Source organism: Nelumbo lutea, chromosome 8, assembly GCF_056320005.1.
Source record: "Nelumbo lutea isolate HS-2025 chromosome 8, American lotus-T2T, whole genome shotgun sequence".
In the NCBI taxonomy this organism is placed as follows: domain Eukaryota; kingdom Viridiplantae; phylum Streptophyta; class Magnoliopsida; order Proteales; family Nelumbonaceae; genus Nelumbo; species Nelumbo lutea.
The window spans coordinates 41,120,457-41,147,519 of record NC_142691.1 but is presented as its reverse complement, the minus strand read 5'-3'; the positions used below and the strand labels follow the sequence as shown (position 1 = coordinate 41,147,519).

General features: G+C 37.4%; 1 protein-coding gene across 2 annotated transcripts; it reads right to left on the bottom strand.

Moving 5' to 3' along the window:
* Positions 1–643: 643 nt before the first annotated feature.
* On the bottom strand, positions 644–26,751 carry LOC148843899 (putative protein phosphatase 2C 59). 2 transcript variants are annotated; one of them, XM_088957162.1, is made up of 9 exons: positions 26,574–26,751; positions 17,399–17,666; positions 5,112–5,239; positions 4,744–4,842; positions 4,483–4,641; positions 2,561–2,647; positions 2,379–2,470; positions 1,383–1,457; positions 644–961 (listed from the first exon to the last, which is right to left on the bottom strand). In XM_088957162.1, exons 2-9 carry the CDS (start codon positions 17,473–17,475, stop codon positions 803–805), a joined length of 876 nt encoding a protein of 291 aa, XP_088813288.1. In that variant the 5' UTR covers positions 17,476–17,666; positions 26,574–26,751; the 3' UTR covers positions 644–802. The 2 variants fall into 2 exon arrangements, with proteins under 2 accessions (XP_088813288.1, XP_088813287.1); XM_088957161.1 differs by having other exon boundaries at positions 4,483–4,842; positions 26,574–26,750.
* Positions 26,752–27,063: the final 312 nt, after the last annotated feature.

Sequence of the window (27,063 nt, the reverse complement as noted above, 5' to 3'; positions counted from 1 at the left end):
GCTGTGTCTGGTTTGAAAGAAAGGATAGGGAAAGGAACCGATCACCCGTGCAGCCAACCTAAGAGAATGCCTCATTACATATTACAAATGTACATGATAACCATGTATCCTACTGTATGAATTTGAAGCAGAAAAATGTTCCTTCAGGCTGTCTGGTTTGAAAGAGAAGGTAGGGATATCTCTTTGGTAGTCCCTTAACATGGCACAACAGTACTGCTTCATGGGTTTGTAGCCCCTGTAGATCAGATAGCTAATAGGCCATTACTCAATTTTGGTCCCAGTATCTGAGATGTTGGGAGGGGTTTTTGACTGGAGACCAACCTAACCTCTGGGCTCTGGCATTTTTCTTTTTCACAAAGTAGCCACTCTCAAACCACCTGCTCACACTTGTCAGCCCAAGATTTTATCATTATACCAAGTGATGGCCCCTATACAACTGACTGCTCCCTTTCCCAGAAATTAGTCTCAGTTAATAGCAACAAACTATCGTCAAGTACAAGGTGGAAAATGGAAACTGTGTTTAGTCATTAAGGATTTATACAATACCATGCTAGCTACATCCCACAACCTGGTAAAGAAGGGTTAGCCTAAATTCATACAGCTCAATACCAGTGGCTGAAAATATGAATGCAACTGCACAGCCTGAAACAAGGTTCCTTTCTGTTTTATTTCTAGCAATTGGACTCCAATTCTACAACGGTGTTCCTTTTACATAATTTTAAGAGGAATTTTATTCCAATCCATATACATAAGGTACACAAATCACACTGCAACACCAAATTGCTAAGCTAATAAGAACTGCTTACCCAGAGCTGCTGTGAGCAGGGCCCCCTTGATTGGCCAAGAAACGAACAACCACACAAGTAATATTATCTGCACTCCCTCTTTGGTATGCTTCCTGCATCAACCTCTTAGCTGCCTGCTCTGAATCCTCTATTGATTTAATCATGGAAACAGCCTCCTGAAAGTGTTCAGAAATTAAGAAAATTAAGTTGTTTTTCAATGTGACATGGGCCACAGAAAGCTGTGTCCCTGATGCTATCTTATATTTGTGGCACATCATGGCCTCAGAAAGCTGGGTCATTCAATGGTGCACCACCTCTTGGATGGACCATAGCAGAAATCATATCAATCAACCACGGTAACCAAGCACAGGAAAATAAGCAAAAACTTGAATAGCTACAGGAAAAGAAAAGTTGGAGAAATTTGAGGAATAATAGTATCGAAGCTTTTAGCTAATTTTCCATCCAAAAGGTGAGACATCCATTTCAGTCCAATCCAAACAGCCCATGGATGAAGTGCGTGTAGCATGAAGGAACAACTAGTGTCTTCAATTGGAAATTGAACATAAAGAAATTTAGAGATGAAAAATATTAAGAAACCTCATTTGAGACAACATCCCACAACCCATCACTAGCAAGAATAAGAAATTCCAATGAACTGTCAATCACTTCTTCCTGCAATTTAAACAGCAAAGCAATCAGCACACACAGAAGCAGACAAGAGAGGGAAGGCAGGTAGACCTGTAGACCTTTTAGCCTCTTACAATGACCACCATAACAACAATGGCTAACAAATTACAAAATATAAATAATGAGCATATTAGTATGCAATAACCATAGCTTAATAATGGTTGATGCCCTAATACTATTTCCCTCTATATTTATTTTTGTCACATTGAAGGAACCTGACTGTCCATCAAGCAGGGACTACCAGATTGGCCATGTATTCCAGTCTGTATCACCACCATACCAAATTTGCCTGGTGAATAACAGACATAAATACTTCTAATTTTTTCTTAAATATAAAAATCCATAAAAGAGGGTTTTTTGAACCCTTGGCAATATCTTATGGGATGCAATTTTTACCAATGAGTAAAGGATGTGCAAGGAATATGGGGATTCCTTCGAGTTCAAAATTAAGTTTCAATGCAGAAGATTTTGATGACCCGACTAGCAAACCAATTTTGATCTATACGTTCTGTTCATTCAGATAGTGTGGCATGCCAGGTTTGATGGGACTCAAATTACAAAATGTCACATCTCACATGTCAATCACAACTTGAGAAGATGGCTAATAACCATCAGTTTTATGGCTATGGGCATGTTATGGATCATTATACAGTTATCATCTAATAGATAACCTATCTTTATAATTATCCAAAAGAATATAGTAGATAGATCAGATGGCATATATCCATAATACTTTTTGACATCGATTATCGAAAAAAATGCCACTTTCTGATACAAGAAATCTCAGGTTGGACCAATATCCCTTGCATTGAAGATTTGAACTGTGAAATCCTAGCAATGAATTTATCATCTGCCAAATTTTAGAGATAGGAAGAGGTAGACCATATAATATCCATGCATTCAGACCTGAATTTCAGGATCTGCAACAACAAACTGCTTTAAAAGCCTGTCACCAAATGCACGAGAAACAGCAAGAACACCACCAACCCTCCAAGTGCCTACAGCAACATTTTCTGGTCAACTTATGGTTTAACATGGTACATAGATAATTAAAACCCTGCAAAATCTAAATTAGATGATTTCCTCACCAGCCCACATCACAAAACCTCCAGCATCTTCAATCCGTTGTCGCTCATCAGTTTGGTCTGGCTTGTGATCTCGTGAAACTGCTATAGCTGCAAAAGTTGCTTTCTTAGGTGATGGCTAAATGAAGCAAATGGACAACATAACAAGAACATTTAATGAATATAAGTGTCCTTACATCTGTCTTACAACATCTCCTTCACTCTGGTTTGCATGCATTAATTTGCATTCTAAGGGAAAACCTTCTCTTTTGTCTATCCAACTACAATTCTATAACTAACATCATCCTCAATCTCTCTTTTTGTCAATTATCAAAACTAGACTATATAAATGGAAATTCTGGGTATACCATTTGGTCATTACTCTTAATTGATGCCTTTGACAAGTTGTTGCAAGACTGACCAACTGATGGTGGCTCAGTTGGTAAGTTCTCTTGCTAGTTGGAGTGGAGATGTTGGGGTCAAACCCCATTGCCACCAGGGGGGTGGGGGGTTATGGGTATGGGGGACGGGTTACCACCCATTGTATACCTCCATAAAGGTAAAAAAAGGAAAAGAAAAAAAGAAAAAGTTGATGCAAGGCTGAAATCTGAGAAAATTGTTGTCATAGATGATTATCACCTGTAGGCCTGTTATATGTTTTGTTTCTTTCTTCTTATTACTGTTAGTAGTTATTGGGATTTCGTCCTTGGTCCCAATAATGTTCTTAAGTCATTACTCAACTAGTGTTACTAATCAGGGGCATTATTGTACATTTATGTATTTTTAATGAAAGTCTTAATGAAAACAATTAGGGTTGGCCAGAGAGTGATTCTGCCACCCATTCTTTTCAATTTTCTCTTTTCTTCTCCAAAAACTTTTCAAGTCTGAGAACATGGTATCAGAGTGGTGAAGATTAGGGCTGTCAATGGACTGGATATTGGTCCAACCCGACCTATTCCAATATGAGTCCATTACAGATGGACCAGGTCCAATCCAATCAATGAATACTTTGGACCATTCTGCACTGGTCCAATTCAATTTCTGGACCATCCAATCTGTTCAAATTGGTTTTAATTTAGATAGGGCTTGAAATGGATCGGGTTGGATTCAGTAAAGGGTATATCAGATAAGAAATCTGACTGATCCAAATCTGATAAAAATCCAGTGGATTTTCAAGAGTATGGTTCGAATTTGAATATCTTATCGGATATCCGATTTGATTAGAATTGTAATAAAAGATTATGATATAATATAAATAATATATAGAATATACATATATAATATATAATATATAATATAGGTGACACATTTAATGATTGGATTTCTCCATAAATGATAAAGGTAAAATTCAAATTTGATGGGTGGTTACCTATCAGGATCATTTGGAATTTGAAGATGCATTCAGGACATGAGGGAGTCATACTGCTGAGTCTTTCAGAACCAATAAAACAAGGGATTTCATTAAAAGCAGAATTGCTTGCATTTCTCCAAGGGCTAATTTTGCTTATTCCTCTACATGGAATAATTGATGTCTAGTTGCAATAAAATGATGACTTCAGCTGACACGGCCCCATGGCATTTTGGGCTCATTTTGAGAGAGGTAGAGTCTATAGTTTCTCTTCTTAACAGTTTGTTTTTTTTTTCAGGCAAATTCTAGAACTGGAAATGTTTTGACAAACTTTATGGCAAGGGAAAGTGTAAGTAAACCAAACCTTTAGTGGGGAATTCCAGGTACAGGGGCACATTATCAAAAGTAAGCTTGTTTAATTGGCTAAAGGGATGCCTTCGTAGCTGTTTTTTCAGTTATGTAACAGTTCCAATGATGGTGGCTAGTTTTGTGTGTGATCAAGCTATCTTCTTTGGATAGAAAGGTTTTTCTTTTATGAAATCTCCTATTGAGTTACTGATGGAAAAATATCAGAGCAGTTTAGCATGCCATTACTTACCATTCCCACCCCTGCAAATAACAGCCCTGGAATCCCCAACATTTGCAACTAGCAAGCGATCACCAACAAGTATAGCAGTGGAAGCTGTTGAGCCAGCATCTCTGTTCTGGGTATTTTCTGATTTGAGAAATTCAGAATCTGTATGGCTGTATGCATCAGCTGCAAAACAGGTATAATTGGGGCAAACCCAGAAAAGCAATTGTAAGATTACATAAAATAGAGATGAAGCTTTTATATTGATATCAGTACAAGGACATGCACCTATAGCTGATTTGGTATCAGATATGAACTTCGGATGCCTGATCAAATTACTAAACAGATTTTGTTTCACATATTCTGCAGCTCGAGCACCCCCATGACCTGAAACAATCACAAGACTTGTAAATATGCAACAGTTTATCTATTAAATTTTCAAAACATCTTGAAGTTACATATTTCATATTTTACAATTAGTAGGATTCCAAATCTGTCAGTAGTTTTTGAGCAAAGATAGAGTTACAGGAGAATGAACAGCACCCAGTATTTTGTGGGTAAGAAATATTTCACCTGTAATATTGCCATGCATTATGATCATGCAGATTTCGAATTATTGTGAAATTAACAATATAGCATTATATATACAGACTTACCATCAAAGACTCCGAAAAGACCAACGATCTCCCCATCAACACCATCAATTCTAGTCTCATAGAAATCTTCCATTGAAGACCTTTTCCCTGGAGAGCTTGCATATCCATAGCTAAATTTCCCATTTTGACTGTTGAGGGAAAAACATGTCAGGTTAGTATTACAAGCATCCTATTAGATAGTATACAACTTTCAGACACATTTCTCGATAGTCCCATAATAATCATACAGGAACATAAGTAACTAACTTGATGTTATTTGTTATTTTATTAAACAAATTTCTTAATATTCAAATAAAAACGTGGGCCCCATATACTCTGTTTAAAAATTTTTTAGACATAAAACCGAGATTCCTGATTCAAACAAAAAAGGCTTAAACAACCAAAGAATTTTCTCAAACCTAAATTGGATCTCTTGGGATCAAGAGCTGCTTAATGTTTCCACATGAAGTCTTGTGGGTCCAGTTAGAAGTTAAACCTCCTCAAAAACTATGTTTCTCCCAGATAGCCCTAGCTTAGGCTTTTCATTGATAACAAGAGAACTTTGACCAAACAATAAAAAACAGGTTTTCCCCTAATATTCGGTGAGAAACATTATTTTAGGTGCTGATATTTTTTTCCTGGAATTTTGGATCTTTTATCTGGGTATTTTGATCAGCCTTCTGACGGTTTTTAGAAATTAAGTTTTTTTTTTTTTTTTTTGTTTCAACCATTGATTTGAATGGTACTTCAAAGTTATTTTCTTTTGACAAATCAAGTAGATTTTTTTTTTTTTTTTTTGTATCAGACTGTACAAAGTAGGACAGTATTTGGAATATCTTCCACCTTATCACTGTACATCATATGTATTTTAACACAATTCTTTTAACCTTTGTATGTGCAATAAGGGTACTGCTGTAATTTCTCAGCCATTTGATACAAAGTATATTCTTTTCTCTTGGGTTAGTCAAATGGGACAGACTGCCCCCTCTATTGTGTCTCTTCTTTTTTCTCTGTTGTATTTGTACCATATAGCTGCAGGGGTATTTTTTTTCTTTTATATACTGTTTGGTTACCCTAATAAATTAATAATAAAGGGTGCTGCCAGCCTTGAATTTTGGACCTGTGAAGAGTTTTTTCTTATTTATGGTTGAAGAAATATTGAGTTGATAGGGCTGTTTCTGATTTGTGGGTTTTCATTGTGGTTGGACTGCTTATTGGACCTGCTGGGTAGTTAATGCACCTTATGATTCTGATCTGTTATAATTTCTTCTAGTCACCATTAGGTATCTCAAGGCGTATTCTGATGTATATGTATCTATTTGTGCATCCCCACTGGAGTTTCACTTGCAGCTTGTACAGTGTTTTAAAAGTGCAAGGCATGAAAAAAGCGCAAGGGCCATTTTGTGCTGAAGGTGCAAGGCGCAAGGCGAGGCATGTGCCTTTTTGAAGCAAGACGCAAAAATGATAAAAAATTCAAAGAAAAAGCAAAAACATGCAAAATATTAAACAATATTAATTAAACATATAAACTTAAGTTATAAAATAAATGTTTTAAAAAAAATCTATTATCTCAAATTAAAATACATAAACATAACATGTAAAACATATTTAAAATGAAAATTTAAAAATAAAATCAAAGCATAACATATAAAACATATTCAAGCATGCAAACTCTTGATCTCTTAATTTTCTTTTGCCAATTGTATTACTTCAAATAGCTAATGTGATGTTAAACATTATGCATTCCTGATTCTACAAGCTGCCTTTGTACCAAGCCCCTCGAGGTAAGCCCAAACAAGTCCATATCAGGGTCTTAAACTTTCAATCTCTGCACAAGAAAAAAGGTTTTGTAACTTGAAGTGTCTTTTAAAAATATCTTTTATTAGGATGAATGAATGAGAAACATTGGCAAATATGTACATTTTCAAAAAATGCACATTTTCAAGCATAAAAAACAAAAAAAATAAATAAAAAATAAACATTTTCAAAAGGTGCGCACCTAGGCTGAAGTGCAAGGCACATCAGGTGCACCTTCTAAATCACTGAGCCTGTGTGTTTTTGTTGTTGATAAGGGCAGTGGAGGGGTTACCTGAAGTGTTCTACACACTGCTTTATATGCCAACCAAGGATTCAGGAGATTCTGGAGTTACCTCATCTCAACCTATGCTTAATAACAGCATGAATAGCATTAACTTTCTCATTGACATCACTCCCTTTGATGGCTGGAAATACTTGGAGTGGTCAAAGAATGTAAGATTGTTCATAGCTGGAAAGGGGAGGCCAGGTATATTAAAATAACCAAGAATAGGGCAGCGTCAGTTGAAAAAGAATTTTATGTGGGCTGATACTGCATATGAAATTTGGGAGTAGGTCAAAGCCACCTATGCTAAATAGAGACACTATTTCAGTGTATCAATTATTAACAGAATCTTCAGCATGCCAGCAAGGCAACAGAAGCCTTTCCACAGTGGAAAGAATTGGATCACTATCAGTCCATTGATTGGAAAGATGAGAGTGATGCTAAGGCTCACTAGAAACTTGTGTCAAAACAGAGGGATTTTGCTTTCTTGGTGGGTTTTAACCCAATATATCCCTTAAGAGTGCAGATTTTAGGAAGCAAGGAGTACCTTCAGTTCGAGAAGTATATGCTCTTGTGCAGTCAAAAGAAAGTAGGAGAAATGCCATAGATCCTCTTGAAGGAGAGTAGATTGCTTTAGTAGCAAAGGGTAGCACTGCCAGCATCCTAGGCACACTAATGAAAAAAGGTAACACAAGTAAGAAGCCAAAGGGTGATGAGGACAAATTGTGGTGTATTCACTGCTAACATCCTAGGCACACTAATGAGACATGTTGGAATTTGGTTGTAAGGCCAAAGAATCCCACAAAGAAGCAGGTATCAAGAAGTTTAACTTAGCTAATGTTGCATCTCAAGATTCTCAAAGTGGTGCTACTACTATCAGTTCATCTCAGAAGCACTGTATTAGTTCTGCTACTAAGGAGGATCTTTTTAGTGCCATGAGGGATCAAGTTGAGCAGTAAGCTAGAGCCTTGCACCATTTGGAGAGAGCACCTTGTACTCTGTCCACCTCATTCGCATCTACAAAAGGTAACTGCTTTCCATATGTCCTCTCTTACTTCCAAGTCTCAAATTATTGACCAAGGATTAAAGTATCGGTGTCAGGTATTGTATTGGACAACTTATACAAATATGGATAGGGGTATGCTTTGGAAAAGGTAATCATGGTACTGCCTTCCATATGTCCCCTCTTCCTTCCAAGTCTCAGATTATTGACCAAGGATTAAAGTATTGGTATCAGGAATTGTACCGGACAACTTGGATATCCAAATACGGATAGGGGTATGCTTTGGAAACACATGGACACGCATGGATACACTAGGGAAATATATACAAATTTCAAAAATACATTAACAATACTAAATTGAAGACTAAAATAGTCACAAATAGTATATAAATACATAAAAATGTATCTTTTAATGGTATATATGAAGAAATATATTACAATTAATATACTAAGATGCATAGATATCGTATATTTTTATTTATAATGCATCAACCAAGAGTCCAAGACGCTAAATATATGCACCTATAATATTTTAATTATTATATCAATTATTTTTGTTTTTATTTTTTAATTTTTTTTAGTTTTTTAATTTTTTAATATTAACAAAAAATCAAATAAATATTAAATTCTCAAATGTAAATTAAAATATCAAATTTGTTAAAATTTCTAAGATACATATGATATACAAATTTATAATTTTTAATTACTAAAATAATAATTCCATTATTAATATTTTTAGTTCTATAAATTATATGAAATAAAAAAATCATTTTTTGAAATAAATGTAGATTAGTGGATTTGATAGATTCAATTTAATATTATATTTTTCAATTTTGTAAACAATACTTTTATTTTTTGTGAATAATAAATATGCTATTATTACTTATTAATGTAAATTAACATATTAGTTAATAATTTTTAAAATGCATGAAAATTTTAAGATGCATATCATGTGCAAATTTATAAATTTTAAGTATTAAAATAATTATTCTATTATTAATATTTTATTTGTATGAATTTCTTGATATTAAAAATCATCCTTTTATATAAATATGGATTTCATAGATTATTTGCTCTATTAGTTTATAAAATACTATTTTGCATGTGTTTTTTTGTTAAATATAAACATGTGACAATAAAATTTATTTTATTTCATTTACTACCACAAAATGAATTGTGGTTCGATGGTTCAAAAACGCGCCAAATGGTTAACATGTTTAAGGTGACTTGGGTTCGAGTCACCATATGACATTTTTTGTTGAGAAAGATATGCGGTGTATCGCACAGATCGACCCGTATTAGTGCACATTGGCTGATACAATGCTATACCGGACGATACATATCTGTATCAGTTCGATAAGCATGATTTATAGGATACACTTCTATTCGTAGTGTATCCCATAATGTTACAAACCAATACCGATACGGTATGCCCTGTATCGGATATATCATATCGATATTTAAATCCTTGTTATTGACTTAAGGGCCTCTAACTACATTATTGGTAAGTCCAACCTCTTTACCTCATACAATCTTCTTTCCAGAAGAGATAAAATGAACTTATCAAATTGTTCCCCCTCAACCATTGCTGGTCAATGATCTGCATCTCTTCCTCATGGCATTCTCTTTTTTTTTTGTGTTTTACATGTTCCCAAGTTATCTATTAATCTTTTGTCCATTAAAAGACTATCGAACCATTGAATTATCGTGCAACTTCCTTTCCAAATTCCTGTGTATTTTAGAATTTGACTTCAGGGAAGATAATTTGTAGAGAATATCATGGTTGATGGTCTCTACATGCTAGCAAATAAAGTTGATTTGGAGGCAGCCCAGTTTATTAGTCCCATTAATCGGTGTAATAAGAGCAAAGGTTACTTGTGGCACAGTTGCCCTAATTATTTATCTTTTGATCGATGAGAATTGTTGTTCTTGAAGTTGTTTAAGTCTGTTTCTACTTCTTCCTTACAGTGCTAAACATGGAAGTTAAATAAACATTATAGAACCTCCAAGTCCATTCTTCATTCTGATGTTTGGGGCCCTACATTTGTGACTTCAGAAGGTGGTTATAAATGTTTTATCAATTTTATTGATCTTAAGGTAGAGATACAAAATTTTCAATTTGACAACACTGAGGAGTACCTCAAAAGTGGTTTGAATGAGTTATTTGTTGTATGTAGTTCTATTCATTGAAGTTCCTATCCAAGACACCCCAACAGAATGGTGTTGCAGAGAGAAAAAAAAATCATCATTAACTTGAGTTGGCTCGTGATTTGATGCTACATATGAATGTCTAAATGATTTTGGATTGATGTTGTTCTCACTGCTGCCCACTTGATTAATAGGATGTGCTCTTGTATGTTGTAATACAAGGTCCCACATCAGCTTTTGTTTCCCTAGTCTCCATTATTTTCTGTTGCAAAACATAGAGGGAGAAAAGAAGAAGATTTTCTTTATTGTTGATAAAAACATATTGAGCATACACCTTAAATAAGAAAAGATAGGAAAGACAAAACCCCTAGAATTTCTCTCAATCAGGGATTGATTAAATCTTTCCCTTAAGCTAAGCATGGATGTCAATCATGTTTAGCTTGCCAAGTAAGTCCACGAATTTCACTGTAGCTAGCCCTTTAGTCAGAACATCTGCAAAGTTCTCCTGAGACAATTCTTTCTCTAACAAAGTGACGGCCTATCTTAATATGTTTTGTTCTATCATGTTGCACTGGGTTATTTGCAATGTTGATGGCTGCCTTGTTGTCACAGTACAACCTGAGAGGGCACTCAATCTTTATTCCAAGTTCACCAAGTAGGATCTTCAGCCATAAGAGTTCAGCAACACCATGAGCCATAGCTCGGTACTCAGCCTCTACACTAGATCTAGCAACCACATTCTGTTTTTTACTCCTCCATGTAACTAAATTTCCTCCAATAAAGGTACAATACCTAGAAGTAGACTTCCTGTCCCCAACAGAGCCAGCCCAATCTGCATCAGTATATCCTTCAACTTCAATTTTACTGTTTTTCCTGAACAAAATCCCTTTCCCTGGGCAAGACTTCAAATATTTGAGGATCCTTTCCACAACTTTCATGTGAGGGATTTTAGGAGTGTGCATGAACTGACTGACAACATGTACAGCATAAGCAATGTCAGGGCGAGTAAGGGACAGGTAAATCAACTTCCCCACCAACTTTTGGTATCTTTCCTTATCAAGGTAGTCCTCTCCTACTGACACCTGTAGACCATGATTCTGTTCTATTGGAGTATCGGCTAGCCTACACCCCATCATGCCTATCTCTTGAAGAAGATCAAGGATGTATTTCCGCTGACATATATAGATGCCCTCTTTGGATCTTGCAACTTCAATCCCAAGAAAGTATCTCAGTTGGCCCAGATCTTTGATATCAAATTTAGCAACCAAAAACTCCTTTAGTCTTTTAATCTCTTCCTGATCATCCCCTGTAATTACCATATCATCCACATAGACAATAAGTGTCGTAAGTTTGCCATTTCTCTTCCTTATGAATAGGGTATGATCTGCTCCACTTCGAGTGTAACCCGCTTTCTTCATGACTCCACATAGCTTCTCAAACCAAGCTCGAGGGGACTGCTTAAGGCCGTATAGGGCCTTTCTCAGTCTACATACCTTATTGCCAAAAACATAACCTGGTGGAGGATCCATGAACACCTCTTCATGTAGGTCGCCATTCAAGAAAGCATTCTTCACCTGAGGAGTCATGGAGGCCAACAACCAAGACATGACTGTGGCATTCTCCTTGCGCCACACGACATGCTCAGGACTGCCAACTTCAGGTTCTTTCTTGTCTCCATCCAGATAGCCTGTGAGATCACGAGAAGTAATGAACAGCCTTGCTGAGACGGACCACTCTCTGAAGTTATATTCATCCAGCAACACGTTTGTAATCTTTAAACTGTGCAGATTAGGGTTTTCCAGGTTAGAGAACCTTGCGGCAGGTCTGTTATCTCTAGAGGAAACTTCTCCGGATAGAGAGGACATGCTGACTTCAGTCTTTGAGTAGGTTTAGAGCTTGCCTAAGTGTTCACAGTGCTGGACAATCTGGAGCTGGCAGCTCCCTAGGTAATCTTCACTTGAGCTGAAGCAGTTCGGGTACAGCAGTGGTGGGAGGTTCCGGAATGATAGCCAACCTGAACTTGGAGCTGTTTACCACTGTGCTATGCTGGTTTTGCTGGGGCTTCGAAGTTGCAGTTGTGGAGAAGCTCTCCCCCTTTCGGCTAGGGCTAGGACTGCTGAAATCAGTCCTCAACTAGGTCTGTCCTATACAGACCTCTCTTAGTAGCCAAATAGCTACTATTTGCTGAAAAAGGAACCTAGTAGGACATCCACTTCTGGGCCTTACCTCCCTTGAGCCCTACAACCAAGGGAAACCCTAGGTTTGAATCTGCTTTGTTCTCTTACAACCCTAGTTTTTTAGCAACCCAGAAAAGAAGAAAGAAGATGGAAAGAACAGCAAGAGAAGAGAGAGTAGAAGCTAGTGCGTCGGCTGAAACCAAAGAGAAGCTAGTGCTCTGATACCATGTGAGCTTGAGAGCTGTACTCGAAGTAGAGGAGAGGAGAAGAACACCACTGGTATGCTGTGAATGTCGACCCAGTCGACCATGCTATTATTTATATTTGAATGTAGTACAATGATACAAGTAATTACTGGAATGCCCCTGATTAGTGATGGGACACCCAGTTAACTTAAAACATTAAACAAGCTTAGGCCCAGTTACAGGATAACTTAAACTTAAGTATGGGCTAAATAAGAACTCTTATCAGCCGAACACTCATACAAAGAGATTTCATTCTAACATTCTAACACACATGATGGATCTCTCATCCCTTCAACTGAGACCTGAAAATGAAATTATTTGGTCCAATATTTTGAGTAGGGGTACAATACCAGATTTAGATTTTGTGATGGGAGAATTGCTGGGAGAGGAGACTAGACTTATGACTGCTGCAAATCTGGAAGGGAAGCAATTTGAATCTAGGGCTGAGACAGTTTTTATTGCACAAGGGAGTAAGAAATCTGGTGGAAAGGATATGTCTAAAACCCAATGTTATGAATGCAAAGGTTTTTGACATATTGCTTCACACTGCAAGAAGAAGAATGTTTGCACATATTGTAATCAACATGGTCATATCATTCCAAATTGCCCTGTTCATCACTCTAAAGGTATTATAAAGAAGAATCAACCATGGGCTTACCAGGTATTTGAAGGACAGACGATTGATGTTCCCAGTGTCAAAGGTGAATCTTCTGCTCCCATGAATAGGAAAGAGATACGAGAACCGGCATAGTCTGCTATCTAATCTGCATTTTCTGTTATTGGCTTATGTGGTGAGTTCTCTGGTTATTGTTCCTCTTCCTCTCATGTTTGGATAATTGATTTTGGGGCTACCAATTATATGATTGGAGCCTACCCCAAACCATCAAATAAATCTTCAGAGATCCATTGTAAGCATATTGTTGCTACTAATGGCAAGAAATTGAATATCATTGGGAGTAATTATTTGTGTTTAAAGCTCTCACCCTCGGCTTCCCTTTCCCTTACCAAAACTTTCTTTGTTCCCAAGCTTACCACTAACTTTGTTTTAGTTGGTCAATTGGTTAATGAAGGTTACATTCTAACTTTTTCTTCTGATGGTTTTTCCATTCAGGACCAGTGCACTGGAAAGGTGAAAGGGAAGGGGCGTAGACTGGGCCCCTTGTTTGCACCAGAATTCGAGGGATCTCAATCAGCGCAATCATTTGCTTATTTTAGTTTTTCTTCATTGATGAATTCCAGTTTGGGTTAAAGAAATGACACTTGGGATTTATGGCATAAAGTTTGGGTTACCCAAACTCTGAAAAACTTAAATTTTTGTTTGACTCTGGTTTCATTAGAAATAAAATTCCCTCCTTGCAAACTTTTGATGCATCTTGTGTTACTTATTGTTTGAGTATAATGATGGTGAATTTTTGTCCTACATGAGAAATCTTAGAATACAAGTTCAACCATCTTGTATTACTTGTTGTTTGAGTAAGAGATACCTTGCCATTTCCTCACAAAGCTGAACATGCTATTTCACCTTTTGAAATTATACATAGTGACATGTGGACTTCCTCTGTTGTTTCACGATTGGAATGCAAGTATTTTGTACTGTTCATTGATGACTACATTAGGTACACTTGGATCTACTTGCTTAAACACAAGTTAGAAGTTTTTCCAACCTTTTGATTGTTTCATGCTATGGTCCGAGTTCGGTTTCAATCAAGTGTTTGTATCCTATGCTCAGACTCAAGGGGGGAATATAATGATGGTGAATTTTTGTCCTACATGAGAAATCTTAGAATACAAGTTCAATGGAGCTCTCCAAACACTCCTCAGCAAAATGGTGTGGTAGAACACAAGAATGGACACATCCTTAGCGTTTTGAGAACTCTTCTTCAAGAGTCACATGCACTGCTTTTATTTTGGGTGGAGGCAGCTAGTACAGTTGTGTATCTAATTAATTGTGTTCCTTCATCTGTTTTGGCTAACTTGTCTCCTCATCAAAACCTATTTGGTTGTCCCCCAATCTCTCCAACCATCATGTTTTTGAATGCTTATGTTTTGTACAGCTTCCTCTTAGGAACGTTCTAAACTCTCAGCTCAGTTAGTTATATGAGCCTTTGTGTGGGGTATAGTCCCAACCACAAAGGATTTCTTTGCTATGATCCTTTTGCCCGTCACATCCGTATTTCTTGGAATGTCATTTTTCTTGAGCATATTTCCTTTTTTTTCAGGAGTAGCCAAGTTATTTGCAACTTTTGCTTCTATTTTGTATGACTTTGATTCATAGGTTGCTCCGTCTTCAACAATTATGAAGGATCTTATTTTTTCCCGTCGCATCCATACTTCGTGGAGTGTCATTTTTCTTGAGCATATTTCCTTTTTTTTAAGTAGTCAAGTTATCTACACCTTTTATTTCTGTTTTGTATGACTTTGATTGACAGGATGCTTTGTCTTCAATGGTTGTGAAGGATCTTCTTGTCTTCACTCACAAGCGAGTTAGCGGCCCAACACCTATGCCTACGACCCTCCTTCCTCCCGGTCTAGATCTTCAGCCTGCCACCAATAACCCCATAAGTGATACCTCTATTTCAGATTCTTCTACTGTTCCATTTGTTCCTTTGAGACGTTCTACTCGCCTTTCTAGACCCCCTGATCATTATGGTTTCCCTTCAAACCATAGTTCCTTTTCTGCAATCTTGTCTTCCACAGATATTCCTCATTCTTACTAGTAGGCCATTAGCAGTCCTCACTAGAGAGATGCCATGGATGCAGAGATTCAAGCCTTGCATAAGAATGACACTTGGGACCTTGTCCCAACTCCTTCTAATGACTTTCTTACTGGGAGCAAATGGGTTTATTCTATCAAGTTGAAATCTGATGGTTCCTCGGATCGATACAAAGCCTATCTTGTGGCTCGAGGTTATACACAAGAGTATGGCATTGATTATGAGGAGACATTTGCTTCGGTGACCAAGACCACTATAGTTCGTGTTCTTTTAGCCCTCTCTGTTGTGCACTTCTGGTCTATCTATCAATTGAATGTGAAAAATGCCTTTCTACATGGACATTTAAAGGAAACGATATACATGAAACCCCCTCCGAGGTACTGTAGTGATCCATCTCTTGTTTGTCGCTTGGAGAAATCTCTCTATGGGCTGAAGCAGGCCCCTCGGGCATGGTTTGAGAAATTCAAAGATGTTGTTGTGGATGTTAGGTATAGTCAGAGTGATTCTATTCATTCTCTCTTTGTTTAGAAAAGGCCTTAGGGTATTACAATTCTCCTCTTGCATGTGGATGACATGTTATTGATTGGAGATGATATAGAAGGAATTCAAGACCTCAAGTCTCTTCTTCACATATCCTTTCACATGAAGGACTTGGGTTAAAGACTTGAAGTCCAAAGAAATCATCAGGGATATTTTATTTCCCGACACAAATATGCTTTGGTTTTGTTTGGTTGGCCGGCCTTACAGATAATAAGCAAGTTGATACTCCCTTGGAGATGAATATTAAATTGTCCAAGTCAAAAGGTCCCTTACTCATTGATGCCTCCATCTATCATCAACTAGTGGGTATCCCTTATATATCTCACTATGACTCGACTTGACATCTCTCACGCAGTTCAGGTTGTCAGCCAGTTTGTCTCTGCTCCACGTCAACCCCATTTGACTGACGTACACTGAATTATCTGCTATGTTTGTGGCACTTTATCACAAGGACTATTATTCTCCCCATCCTCTCCTATCCATTTGAAGGCCTATGCTGATGTTGATTGGGAAGGTTGTCTTGACGCTCATCGCTCCACTACTGGGTGGTTTATGGGTGATTCTCTTATCTCATGGAAATGGAAGGAACATAAACTATCTCCAAGTCCTCCACAAAAGTTGAATACAGAGCAATGTCGTTGGTGTGCAATGAAATTGTTTAGCTTAAATTGCTACTTAAAGACCTTGGTCATCCTATCCCTCTGCATGCAAACAACACTAGTGCTATAAATATTGCTTCTAAGCCTGTCCTTCATGAAAGGATGAAGCACATTGAGGTGGATTGCCACTTTATTCGAGACTTGTTTCTTGTTGGATCTATCTTTCTTCCTCGTGTGGCATCTAACATGCAGATTCTTGACATCTTCACCAAGGCCAAGACGAGATCCAAACATCTATTTCTTATGGGAAAACTGATGCTAATGCACTCGCATCAGTTGAGGGGGAGTGTGAAGAATCGTGATGCTGTACCTTATTACTATAGTCCTTGTTGTACAGTATCATGTTATTTCTTTTTCTTTTATTTTCTCTTCTTTGCCCCATAAGGGTCTTTCTGTAAATACACATTTCACCTCTCTGTCTCTCTCTCTCTATATATTCTGACTCTCTAGGATGGGGTCGTTTGATTCTGTTTTCACCCTAAACTTGTGTTGAGCTCTTTTGTACAAACTGAATGTGTGACATTAATCACATGCAAAACAAGAATTACTACCATATATACAGGATATTAAACATAAAAATAAGCATTACATGCAAAGAAAGACAGCAGTCATTTCTTACATTCAAGCTAAGAATTATTACCATATATAATTCAAACAGAACAAAATAATTACTGCAAACCCAAATAACCATGAATAAACAGTTATAAATCCAGCCAAGAAGGCATATAAGAAAAGACTATACCTTAGCCCTCCACCACTAGCAGGGGAATCATCAACTTGGGTTCCACTTGTAGACAATACAGAATTCAGATAGCCCATAATATACAATAATAACTTTCCAAACTACTCAACTTGTTTCTTTCTTAGATGAAAAGGAGACAATCGATAAAAGAAACACAGATTTGAAAGAAAACCAATAACAAAGAAAATGTCTATTAATAAGCTAAATTGAAACCCAAAGATCTCATTAATTGCCACATCATCTCCATTCACGATGTTTTAACCCTAATCTGCATGAGAAGAAAGAATTTCCAAATTAGAAGTCACACAAAAGAAAGATTTACTTGAATCAAATCTCAAAATTTAACAAATTACACCCAAATTAAAAGAACAAATATTCAAATTTAGAAATAAAGTTCATAAAAAGACAAAAGTACAGATGAACCAATCAAACTTTAATGATTACAACTAAATTCTGCTTTTTGCAGTGGAGACCTGAGATCAAATCCCACTGCCACTAGGGTTTGGGGGATGGGCTATCCCTCGTTGTGTAACCCAATGAAGCAAAAGAAAAAAGAAGAATTCATTGAAGAAATTCCAAATGAAATTGATCAAAAAAGAAAAAAAAACTCCACATGAAGAGAGAAATTTAAATGGGTATGTGAGGAAAAAATGCAAAACATGATATGATGCATTGACGATTTGGGTTTGACAAGAGGAATTAAATAGGTGATGCAATTTTAGAATTTGCAATAGCTTATAACATGGGAATAGTAAACACACATTTTGAAAAGAAGGATGGACATTTAGGTTCAGTTTGGAAGGAGTACAAATACAAATTTGTAGAGTACAAAACCTTGTATGTTGTATTATTTTGTATGTATTTGCACTGTACATATTTGTATTTGTACTCCTTCCGAATTGAGCATTAATAACATTTAAAAATGTACCTGGTGCAAGTGAAACAGACTTTTGTCCTTATTAGGAGAGTAGAATGAATTATGTGTAAGGATTACAAAATTATTCCAAGGGAAAACTTAACCACAAAACATAGATTAATAGTTGTAGACGTGTACACTAACAAATGGAAGAGGAATAGGAAATAAAATAGGTGTTAAAGAATTAGGTGGGCAAACCTAAAAGGAGAAAAACTAGTACAATTTAGAAATAGGCTAATAGCAAAAGGAAAACAGAATTCAGATGGAAAGACTAATGATATGTGGCTTGAAATGGCTTATTGTATAAAGAAAGTAGTAAAAGGACATTTTAGGATAATTTAAAGGGAAATGACAAAGTGCTAAAGAAACTAAAAATGTAGAGGAATGAAGATGTTTATTGTTAGTGTCGACTGTATAGGGGTATTTTAGTCTTTATATTTATGTTTAAAGCTGATGTGTAATGTTATGTTAAGTGATGTGCCCCATACTTAAGTAGGGATATAATAGTCTTTTGTTAATTGGATAAAAACATATAAATATAATCTGGCTGACTAGAGGCAGTGTCGATTCTCTCTAGTTCAAACCAGAATTCTCTTCTCTTCTTCTCCTTCTTCTAGTCTCTCTAATACTTCTTCAACTCTAATACTAACAGAATTCTAGTGCAGATCAGATTTATATCATTTATAATATTATCAAAGTAAAGCAAATATATTATCAAGATTGTAAAAGACTAAAAATGTAGAAAATTTGGAAAAATATGAAGCTATAAGAAAGGAAGTTAGAAAGAAAGTAAGTGAAGTTAAACTTAACTTCCGTAGAGGGTTGAGGGATGAGGAATCCTTATCAGCTTCTGAGCTTTTATTGTTACTTGATTCTGTTTGCTTGGACCCACTCAATTCTGATAGGAGGATTTGGACTTTGACTCCGAAAGGGTCGTTTACTTGTGCATCTTTCTTTAGATTCCATTGCTCCAGTTCCTTTCCTCGGGCTTTCCCAGTTAAGGAAGTTTGGTATAGACCTATTCCCCCAAAAATAGCTGTTTTTTGTTGGGAAGTTTACTACGGTAAAATCAATACGATGAATAACCTGCAGAAGAAAAGACCTTTCTTGTGTTTATCCCCTAACTGGTGTATTTTGGGCAAACCGCAGAATGTGGACTATTACCACTTATTGATTTCTTGTCCTTTTTCTGCAACCATTTGGAATTGGGTATTTGATTTGTTTGAGTGCAGGTGGAACTTGCCAGCTGAGGTAAATTTGTTGTTTTCCCCATCTACCTTTGTGTAGACCACAAGAAGAGGGAGAATTATGTTGAAGTGTATAAGAGCAGCTCTCCTTTGGACTATTTGGTAAGAGAGAAATTCCAGAATTTTTCAGGAGAAGAAAAGAAGCATTCTTGAGGTCAAAGAGTGTATTTTTACAAGGACCATATTGTGGCTGAAATCCTTAAAGTTCTTTGAAGATTACTCCTTTGAGGATTTATTGAGGAATTGGTCTGCAGTTGTCCTCACTTCCTCTAGGAAGCCTAGAATTCAAGTAACTTGGACTCCGCCGATGGAGGGTTTTGTTAAGCTAAACTTTGACAGAGGTAGTCAGGGTAACCCAGGACCGTTTGGGATTGGTGGTGTACTGAGAGATGAGAACAACAACATCATTGCCCTTTTTTTCAGGATTGGTGGGAATAGGAGACTCTGTGAGGACTGAACTCCTAGCTGCGGCACAGGGAGTACAGATTGCTTATCAACTTGGAGTGCAGAATTTAATAATTGAGGGAGATTCCAAGGTGGTAGTAGGATGGTTGGCTGACCTGGGTACTGTCACTTGGGACTTTAAGGATATTTTGAAAAAGGTCAAATGGCTATTGAGGGACATGACAGATAGATTTCAGTGGATGGGTAGATCGGCTAATGCCTTGGCTGATTATCTTGCTAAACAAGGGTCTACTCGGGTTTCTTTGTATTGGGCTTCTCTGTAATTTTCTTTATCCTTTGTTATGCTTATTAACTAAAGGGTTGATGGTTTCCTCCATCTCCCCGCCTTAAAAGGGGAGGTAGCATCTCGTGCCTCTCCCTAATTTGTACTATTGGCTATGATTTAATAAATCTTACATTTCACTGATAAAACAAAAAAAAAAAGTTAAACTTAAGGCGTGTAATGGACTCTATCATAAATTAGGTACCAAAGAGAATATTGAATTTATAAACAAGCAAGGATGAGAGAGAAAGTAAAGGTAGAGATTTAAGGTTTTAAATTGTGTTAGTTACATCAAAGAGTCTTGATAAAAGATGAAGAAGTCAAGAAAAGATCTAAAAATTATTTTTGAAAAATTATTAAATAAAAAACATGTAGAGGGTACCAATGGAGGAGAGGTTAGTAACTCAAGTTGTATAAAAATTGGCATGTACCTTCACAAAATTAGAATTATTGAAGTGAAGAAGACACTAAATAAGACAAAGGAAAAGGTGAACCTAATGGTGTGGAAAGGTATGGGAAAGCCATAAAGGTTGTTGTTGAATTTAAAAAATGTGAGACTGGTATGGCAGATTGGAGATGGTGGTTAGGGTGGTCGATGGTGTTCCTAGAGTCATTGTGAAAGGATGGAGCTCTTGAAAGAGAGGCTTGATACAAAAGATGCTTGATACGCGAGTAAGTGGAGTGCTGTCTTGGAGCAGAAGACTTGGGTCTATTGGTCAAAGCCAACCATTCAAGCCCTCTCCTGTTGCCTTATGTTCTCCTCGTATTCAGAAGTCATTGCAGTCCAGCTATTGGTGGCTATCCCTTTCAATTCAACAGGTGTCATGTTTCCCTGCTCTGATGGTCACCCTACATTGAGAAACTCTCAGTTTTGAGTAGAGAACGGAAATGGACTTGGGTGTTTGGTCTATTGTTGCAAGTGTAGTGTATGGAAACTTTCAGAGAACTTCAAAATGCTTTGGGAGGGTTTGTCAGAGTGGGAAATTCGAACCTAGAATGGAAAGACAACTTTTCTGCATTTTCTAGTCTGGGCAAAGTCACCCTATGTGCTACCAAGACATTGGTGGTGGAGCTTCAGGGGGAGGTTTCTGTAGTAAGAATATTGGTAGAGGGCCTTGCCTCTATTATGGTGCAGAGGAAGGCTAGTAGACACAATACAAGGGTAAAAACAAACTAGGTTTCATTCCAACAGTATGTGGCAAAGGTCATTGAGGAGCAGGTTGTTGAGCAAGGTCAAAGCAGGGCCACTAACCGTGGAGGAGAGAAACCCATTGTCCAAGAGGCTGAGCAAATGGGAGTGAAGACTTGGGTTCCTATGGTGCACTCTGGGAGACACCGTTGCTGGGAATCCAGGGATGTTGATAGATGGAGGCAATAGTTTGGCACCTGTTAAATTTTCAAGTCTTCAAAATTTGAATCCCCCCACCCCTTCAGTTGAGGATGCGGGTGGAGAAGATGGTTTGGAATGTAGAATCAAGCATGGGTCAACTCTTGAGTTCAAATCTTGCCCAAAGCAATTTGAACTGGTGGCCCAAATATGGGCCTTTAGCTTAAGTTTTGTTTTGCATTCCATTTGTGAATATTTGAAAGTGACTTTGCTCTTTGAAAATTCAAGCTCATATTTGCCAAAATTTGAAGGTTGTGGGCTGGCCTAAAGGGGCTTCCAAGAAATCTGGATTTATGTTTTGTTGTAGGCAAACATCTATTAAAGATCTATAGTCACACTTGAAAAGGTATTGAATGGCAGCTTTTCTATGGTTTTCCTCAGAGGGTGACCTCCTGTTGAGCGAACATGGAATCTGGAGTAAATGGTGATATTTGTGTTTCACGTGAGGGAAGGTCGCCTGCTTTTTGAACACTTTTGGTATAAGTCTTCCCAAAGTTCTTTGTTAATGTTTTCATCTAAACCCACTTGAGGAGAATAAGCACTAATTATTAATGATGTTATAATTTGTAGAGGAGATGGTTTGAATGGCCCATAGACTGTTATTTCATGTTATGTTTATGTTTCCCTCTGTAATGGGCCTTATTCTGGGCCCATACTCTATAATGTTCTGTTTTTTATAATTTCTTGCCCACTCAAGGGCCTCTCTGTAATATTTCAAAGATTAACTTAATAAAATGTTTAGAGTGTTAGAGGGAGGTTTAGTTCGAACCTCTCACTCTCTAACTCTCATTGCCACCAGCTCTCTCTCTCTCTCTCAACTTCTTAATCTTCTCTTGTTCATTTTTCTGGTTTTGCATCTAATCTCAAGCAGTCCTATACTTCAAGAGGACTGTTTTCAACTTGGTATCAAAGCGGGCCAGAGCTTGGCGTGACCCTCATGTGGTTCTAGTCCAACCAACTGCATGAAGATGTTCTAGGGCTGGAAGTTTAAAGTCATTAACCTAGTTCTTGGAGGTCATTGGAGGGTGCCCAAGTCTCTACACACTTGGAGAATAGTTCGGTGACCAGGAAGAATTAGAGAGCAAGGTGTTCGGCCTGATTTGAAATCAAAGAGAAAGGTGTTCGGCCTGGTTTGAAGTTCAAATCAGAGATTCACTTATGTAAGTTGTCTCAGTTATTGCTAGGTTATTTTCGTTGCTTGGGAGGACTGTTAAAGTATTCGAAACCCTCCTCCATTCTGCCCTACTGTTCGGCTGTTGTTGGACTGATTCAACTCAGAGATTTCTGGGTTGTTTTGGAGTGCAGTTCGACTGTTGTTGGACTGTCAAGTTGCTGAAACTGATTTGGACTCAATGGTACTAGTCCAAAAATTCTGTCCAGCCTTTGTTTTGAACCTATACAAAACATTATTGAAGTGGTTCCCACTAGTTAACAGTAAGGTGTTAACTACTGCACACAGAGTGTTTGTCAAAAGGCCTCTTAAGGACTGTGGACTGTTATTTCTTCTCTTTGGGACAATGGTTGTTGGGGACCTAAAATACTGTGTTTGGAGGTCTGTTGGTTGTCCCTTGAAGGCTGAAATAGTATTTCTTACTCTACAAAGTGCTGTCACCGAGTTGGACTGTCACGGTTATCAAGACTGAACTATTTTTTGTGAGCTGGTTGTTGTTGCCGATTCAACTCAAACTAAGTTCATCAAGATTCCCTGTACCTTGGAAAACTTATTAAAACCCTAATTGGAGTCTTTGCATGATGGATTCCTCGGACCTTGAAAGCAAGAATGTTGCTGAATATGGATAGACTTTGGGAACCCCAGCCGATTCTATGTTGGTTGTAACTACAGTTAAACTTGATGGGACCAACTACTTGGCATGGTCACAATTAGTGAAAATCCATATTTGTAGCAGAGGAAAATGGGGGTTTATTTATGGGAGCAAGAAAGCCCCCCCAAAGAATGATCTATCTTATGAGAGATGGATGCAAGACAACTACACAGTAATTGGGTGGCTTGTGAATCAATGCAGCCACAGATTAGTCAACACTATCTTTGGATGAACTCGGCTAAGGAAATCGGGGATAGTGTTGCAGAAACCTACTCCAAAAAATTGAATGTTGTCAGAGCCTATAAACTGAGGAGTGATGTGAAGAATCCAAGGAAGGGGGAGAAATCACTTGCAGCACTCAACCCTAAAATCTCTATGGCAAGAGATTGATCTGATAGAGGCTGTGACATGGGATACCCCCAATGATGCTGAAACATATAGGAAATTAGTTGAAAGGAACAGGGTCTTTGAGTTCCTAACAGTGCTGAATCCTAAATATGACATAAAAAAGCAGAACATTACAGAGTATGGGCCCAAAATAAGGCCCATTACAGAAGAAAACATAAACATAACATGAAATAACAGTCTACGGGCCATTCGGCCCATCTCCTCTACATAATTGAAAACAAGTCTAATTAAATCATTAACTCAACCAGAGCTGAGATTCAAGCTGTTTTGCTAGGGGTTACAATTGGCTAAGGAGAGATTACTCTTTGAGGGGGACTCAAAGTTGGTTATTAGTTGGCTAAGGTTTCTGGAATCTATTGTTTGGGCCTACAGGGAAGAAGAGGTGAAGAGGTTTAAATGGATGACTTCTAACATGACAGTGAGGATTCAATGGGAAAGGAGATTGGCAAATGGGCTAGCTGACTGTCTAGATAAGCAAGGGTGCATAGGGATCCCTTTTCTGGGCTAAAATGTGATTTTTTTGGTATATTGAGGGTGCGCCTCATGCCTTTGTGTGGGAATCTTATTCCATCACTTGTTTTTGATACACTTCAATAAAATTTCTTCTTTACTTATCAAAAAAATTATTTTATTTCCAATTTTTTAACATTTAAATTTTCATTTTTTGAATCCTTAACTACTATTATTGCTACTCCATTTCTATTATTTACCTCTTTGGTATACGTTAATTTGCAACAATCAATCTCTTTATCCTTTTCTCCTTCAATTTAATTTCTTGTAAACATGCAATATTAATCCTTCTCGTCTTCATTGTCTACTAATTCTATAGTCTTTTTTATTAATATTCTTACATTCCAAATGGCTAATCAAATCTGTATTTCTTGGATAAATATCTTTAGCCACCCTCATCCAAAAGGATGCTAGAACCCTTGCCCATTTTTCATTGCAACCATTCATAGTTGTAACTTGTTGCTTCCAAGGAACGCTCTAGCATATCAATTCCAAGGAACCCCCAATATGAGCACAAAAAGATAATTAAGGATCAATGACTACAAGAGTTAGGCAAAAGATTTAATGTCATCTGCCAACCTAACACAACCCTCCTTTATCCAAGCTTGGAACCTAACACAACCAGAGATTCTTGTGTAAGCCCGGTGGTGAGGATGAGGATGGTCTAGCTCCGAAAGTCCAGAGGAAGATGGTGGTGGTTCAGGGAGGAGAGAGAAAATGTGGATCTCTTCCCCCCTTAATGGGTTTAATCAATATCATGTTAATGGGTCCCCATACGGATACAGGGCCCTATTTATACTGTTTTGGACTACATCTTCCAGAATCTTCTTATGTTTTCTTTCTGCCCATTTTCCCCTTAATGAATGTGCATGTACTTAATTGTTATTCAGAGTGTTTTTAAAGGCTATCATTTTAGAAGATTCTAGCTTTTGATTTGTTTGTGAATAATTAGTAAATAATCGGTCCTGTCTGACCCAGATTATGCCAGGTTGGCTGGGTTAATGTGCTTATATAAATCTATTGTCTCACACCAAATGGTGCAAGACAAGCACACACTAGAAAAATAATCATCTTCAACAGACCATATCACCTTTAATATGTTTCAAAAAAAGATGTGACTTTACCATTTGTCTGATTTTTGAACTATATCGCCAAAGAGGTCCCCCCCCCCTTTCATTTCTTTTTCATTTTGATATGTGAGGATCAATGGAGGAATATTATATTAATAAAACACTGTGTAAATTTAATAGGAATAGGGTTTTGAAAGGGAACATTCAGCCATAGTAGCGTTTCCAATCAAAGGGATCATGTTGCAGTATAAGGTCACAAAGTACAAAGCAAAAAGGGTAATATGACTGAAATGGGCAAAATATATTCTTCGAATGGATAATCCTGAAGGTTGCATGTTGAATGAATGAACTAAGTTGGTCACCTTGCTGAGGGGTGAACCTCACAATTTCTACCACAGTACCACTTTGTCATGAGAACCTCTTCTTTTACTATTTAATATAATATTCTACAGAGTTTACCTACTAAAATATCTCTACATAGATTAAAGGATTAACAGATTCATGGGTTGCAAACCCAGACATAAGATCTGGCACTGTAATGAGGTAGTGAAACTGAATGGAGTAATCCACAATTCAATTGATAGAGAAGATTAGGAACTGATAGGAAATGAAGAAAAAACGTATCTTGAAACAAATTAAGCAAAAACGGTAATAAATAAAAAAAAAAAAAAAAATGAGAGAAACCCAATTACTAATGTTTTTGCTGCCCAAGCCAAAAATAGGATGCAAGAATCGTCATCTTTGTAGAACAAAACAGATAATATCGACATTCAAAATTTTGCGTAACACAAAATTTATTGGAAACAAACATCCCAAAACTAGCATCGCTTGTAAGAAATCATAGCACGCGAAACCAAATTTTCTGAACAGAGCAGTATAACCCATAGGAACCAAATAAAACGAAACCCAACGAACTTTTTAAAATTTAGAAATATTAAGACAGATCCGCCATGCAATGAAGTTAAAGAATAGAGGTTTGCAGAGAAGAACATAGCAGGGGAATTGTTCGCTTGACTAAGAAGAAGGGACTAAAGGAGGAAGAGTCCCCCGTTTATTTTGTAGAGAAAAAGAAGAAAGAAGACTTAACCGATATCGATTCGCCTCGTGTCGTAGTCTCCAAGTTCTAATCCCTCTTCTCCGTCTCCAATCTCGGGCAACGCCTGAACAGACTATTTTTAGCCTGCTTTTGCCGTTTGGGGGCTTTTTTGGCTGGTGCGTATGGACTTTGGACTTCCATTAATTTTACGACACGTCTACAATTTCTGACATCAGTGCAACTGGTAACAGAAAAAGATAAACGAATCCGTTTGGGTTCGAATCTTCCCCCCCACCGATTTGCCCCCCAAAATCGTCCCACACTGAAGAGGCCGCGTGTCCTCTCACACGCATGCATCTCAGTCTCGTGCAGAGTTAAATGGGACGGCCGTTAGTTCCCATTTCGCCCAAAAAAGTGAGTTTTTCTCTTTCAAGTTCCAATCTCGGTCTCTCACTCCTATTGGCCTGCCCTCTGAAACCAGACCACCCTATCTCATCCCTCGTCGGATCTTGCCGAGAAATCCAACGATCGTTTCGGTAGA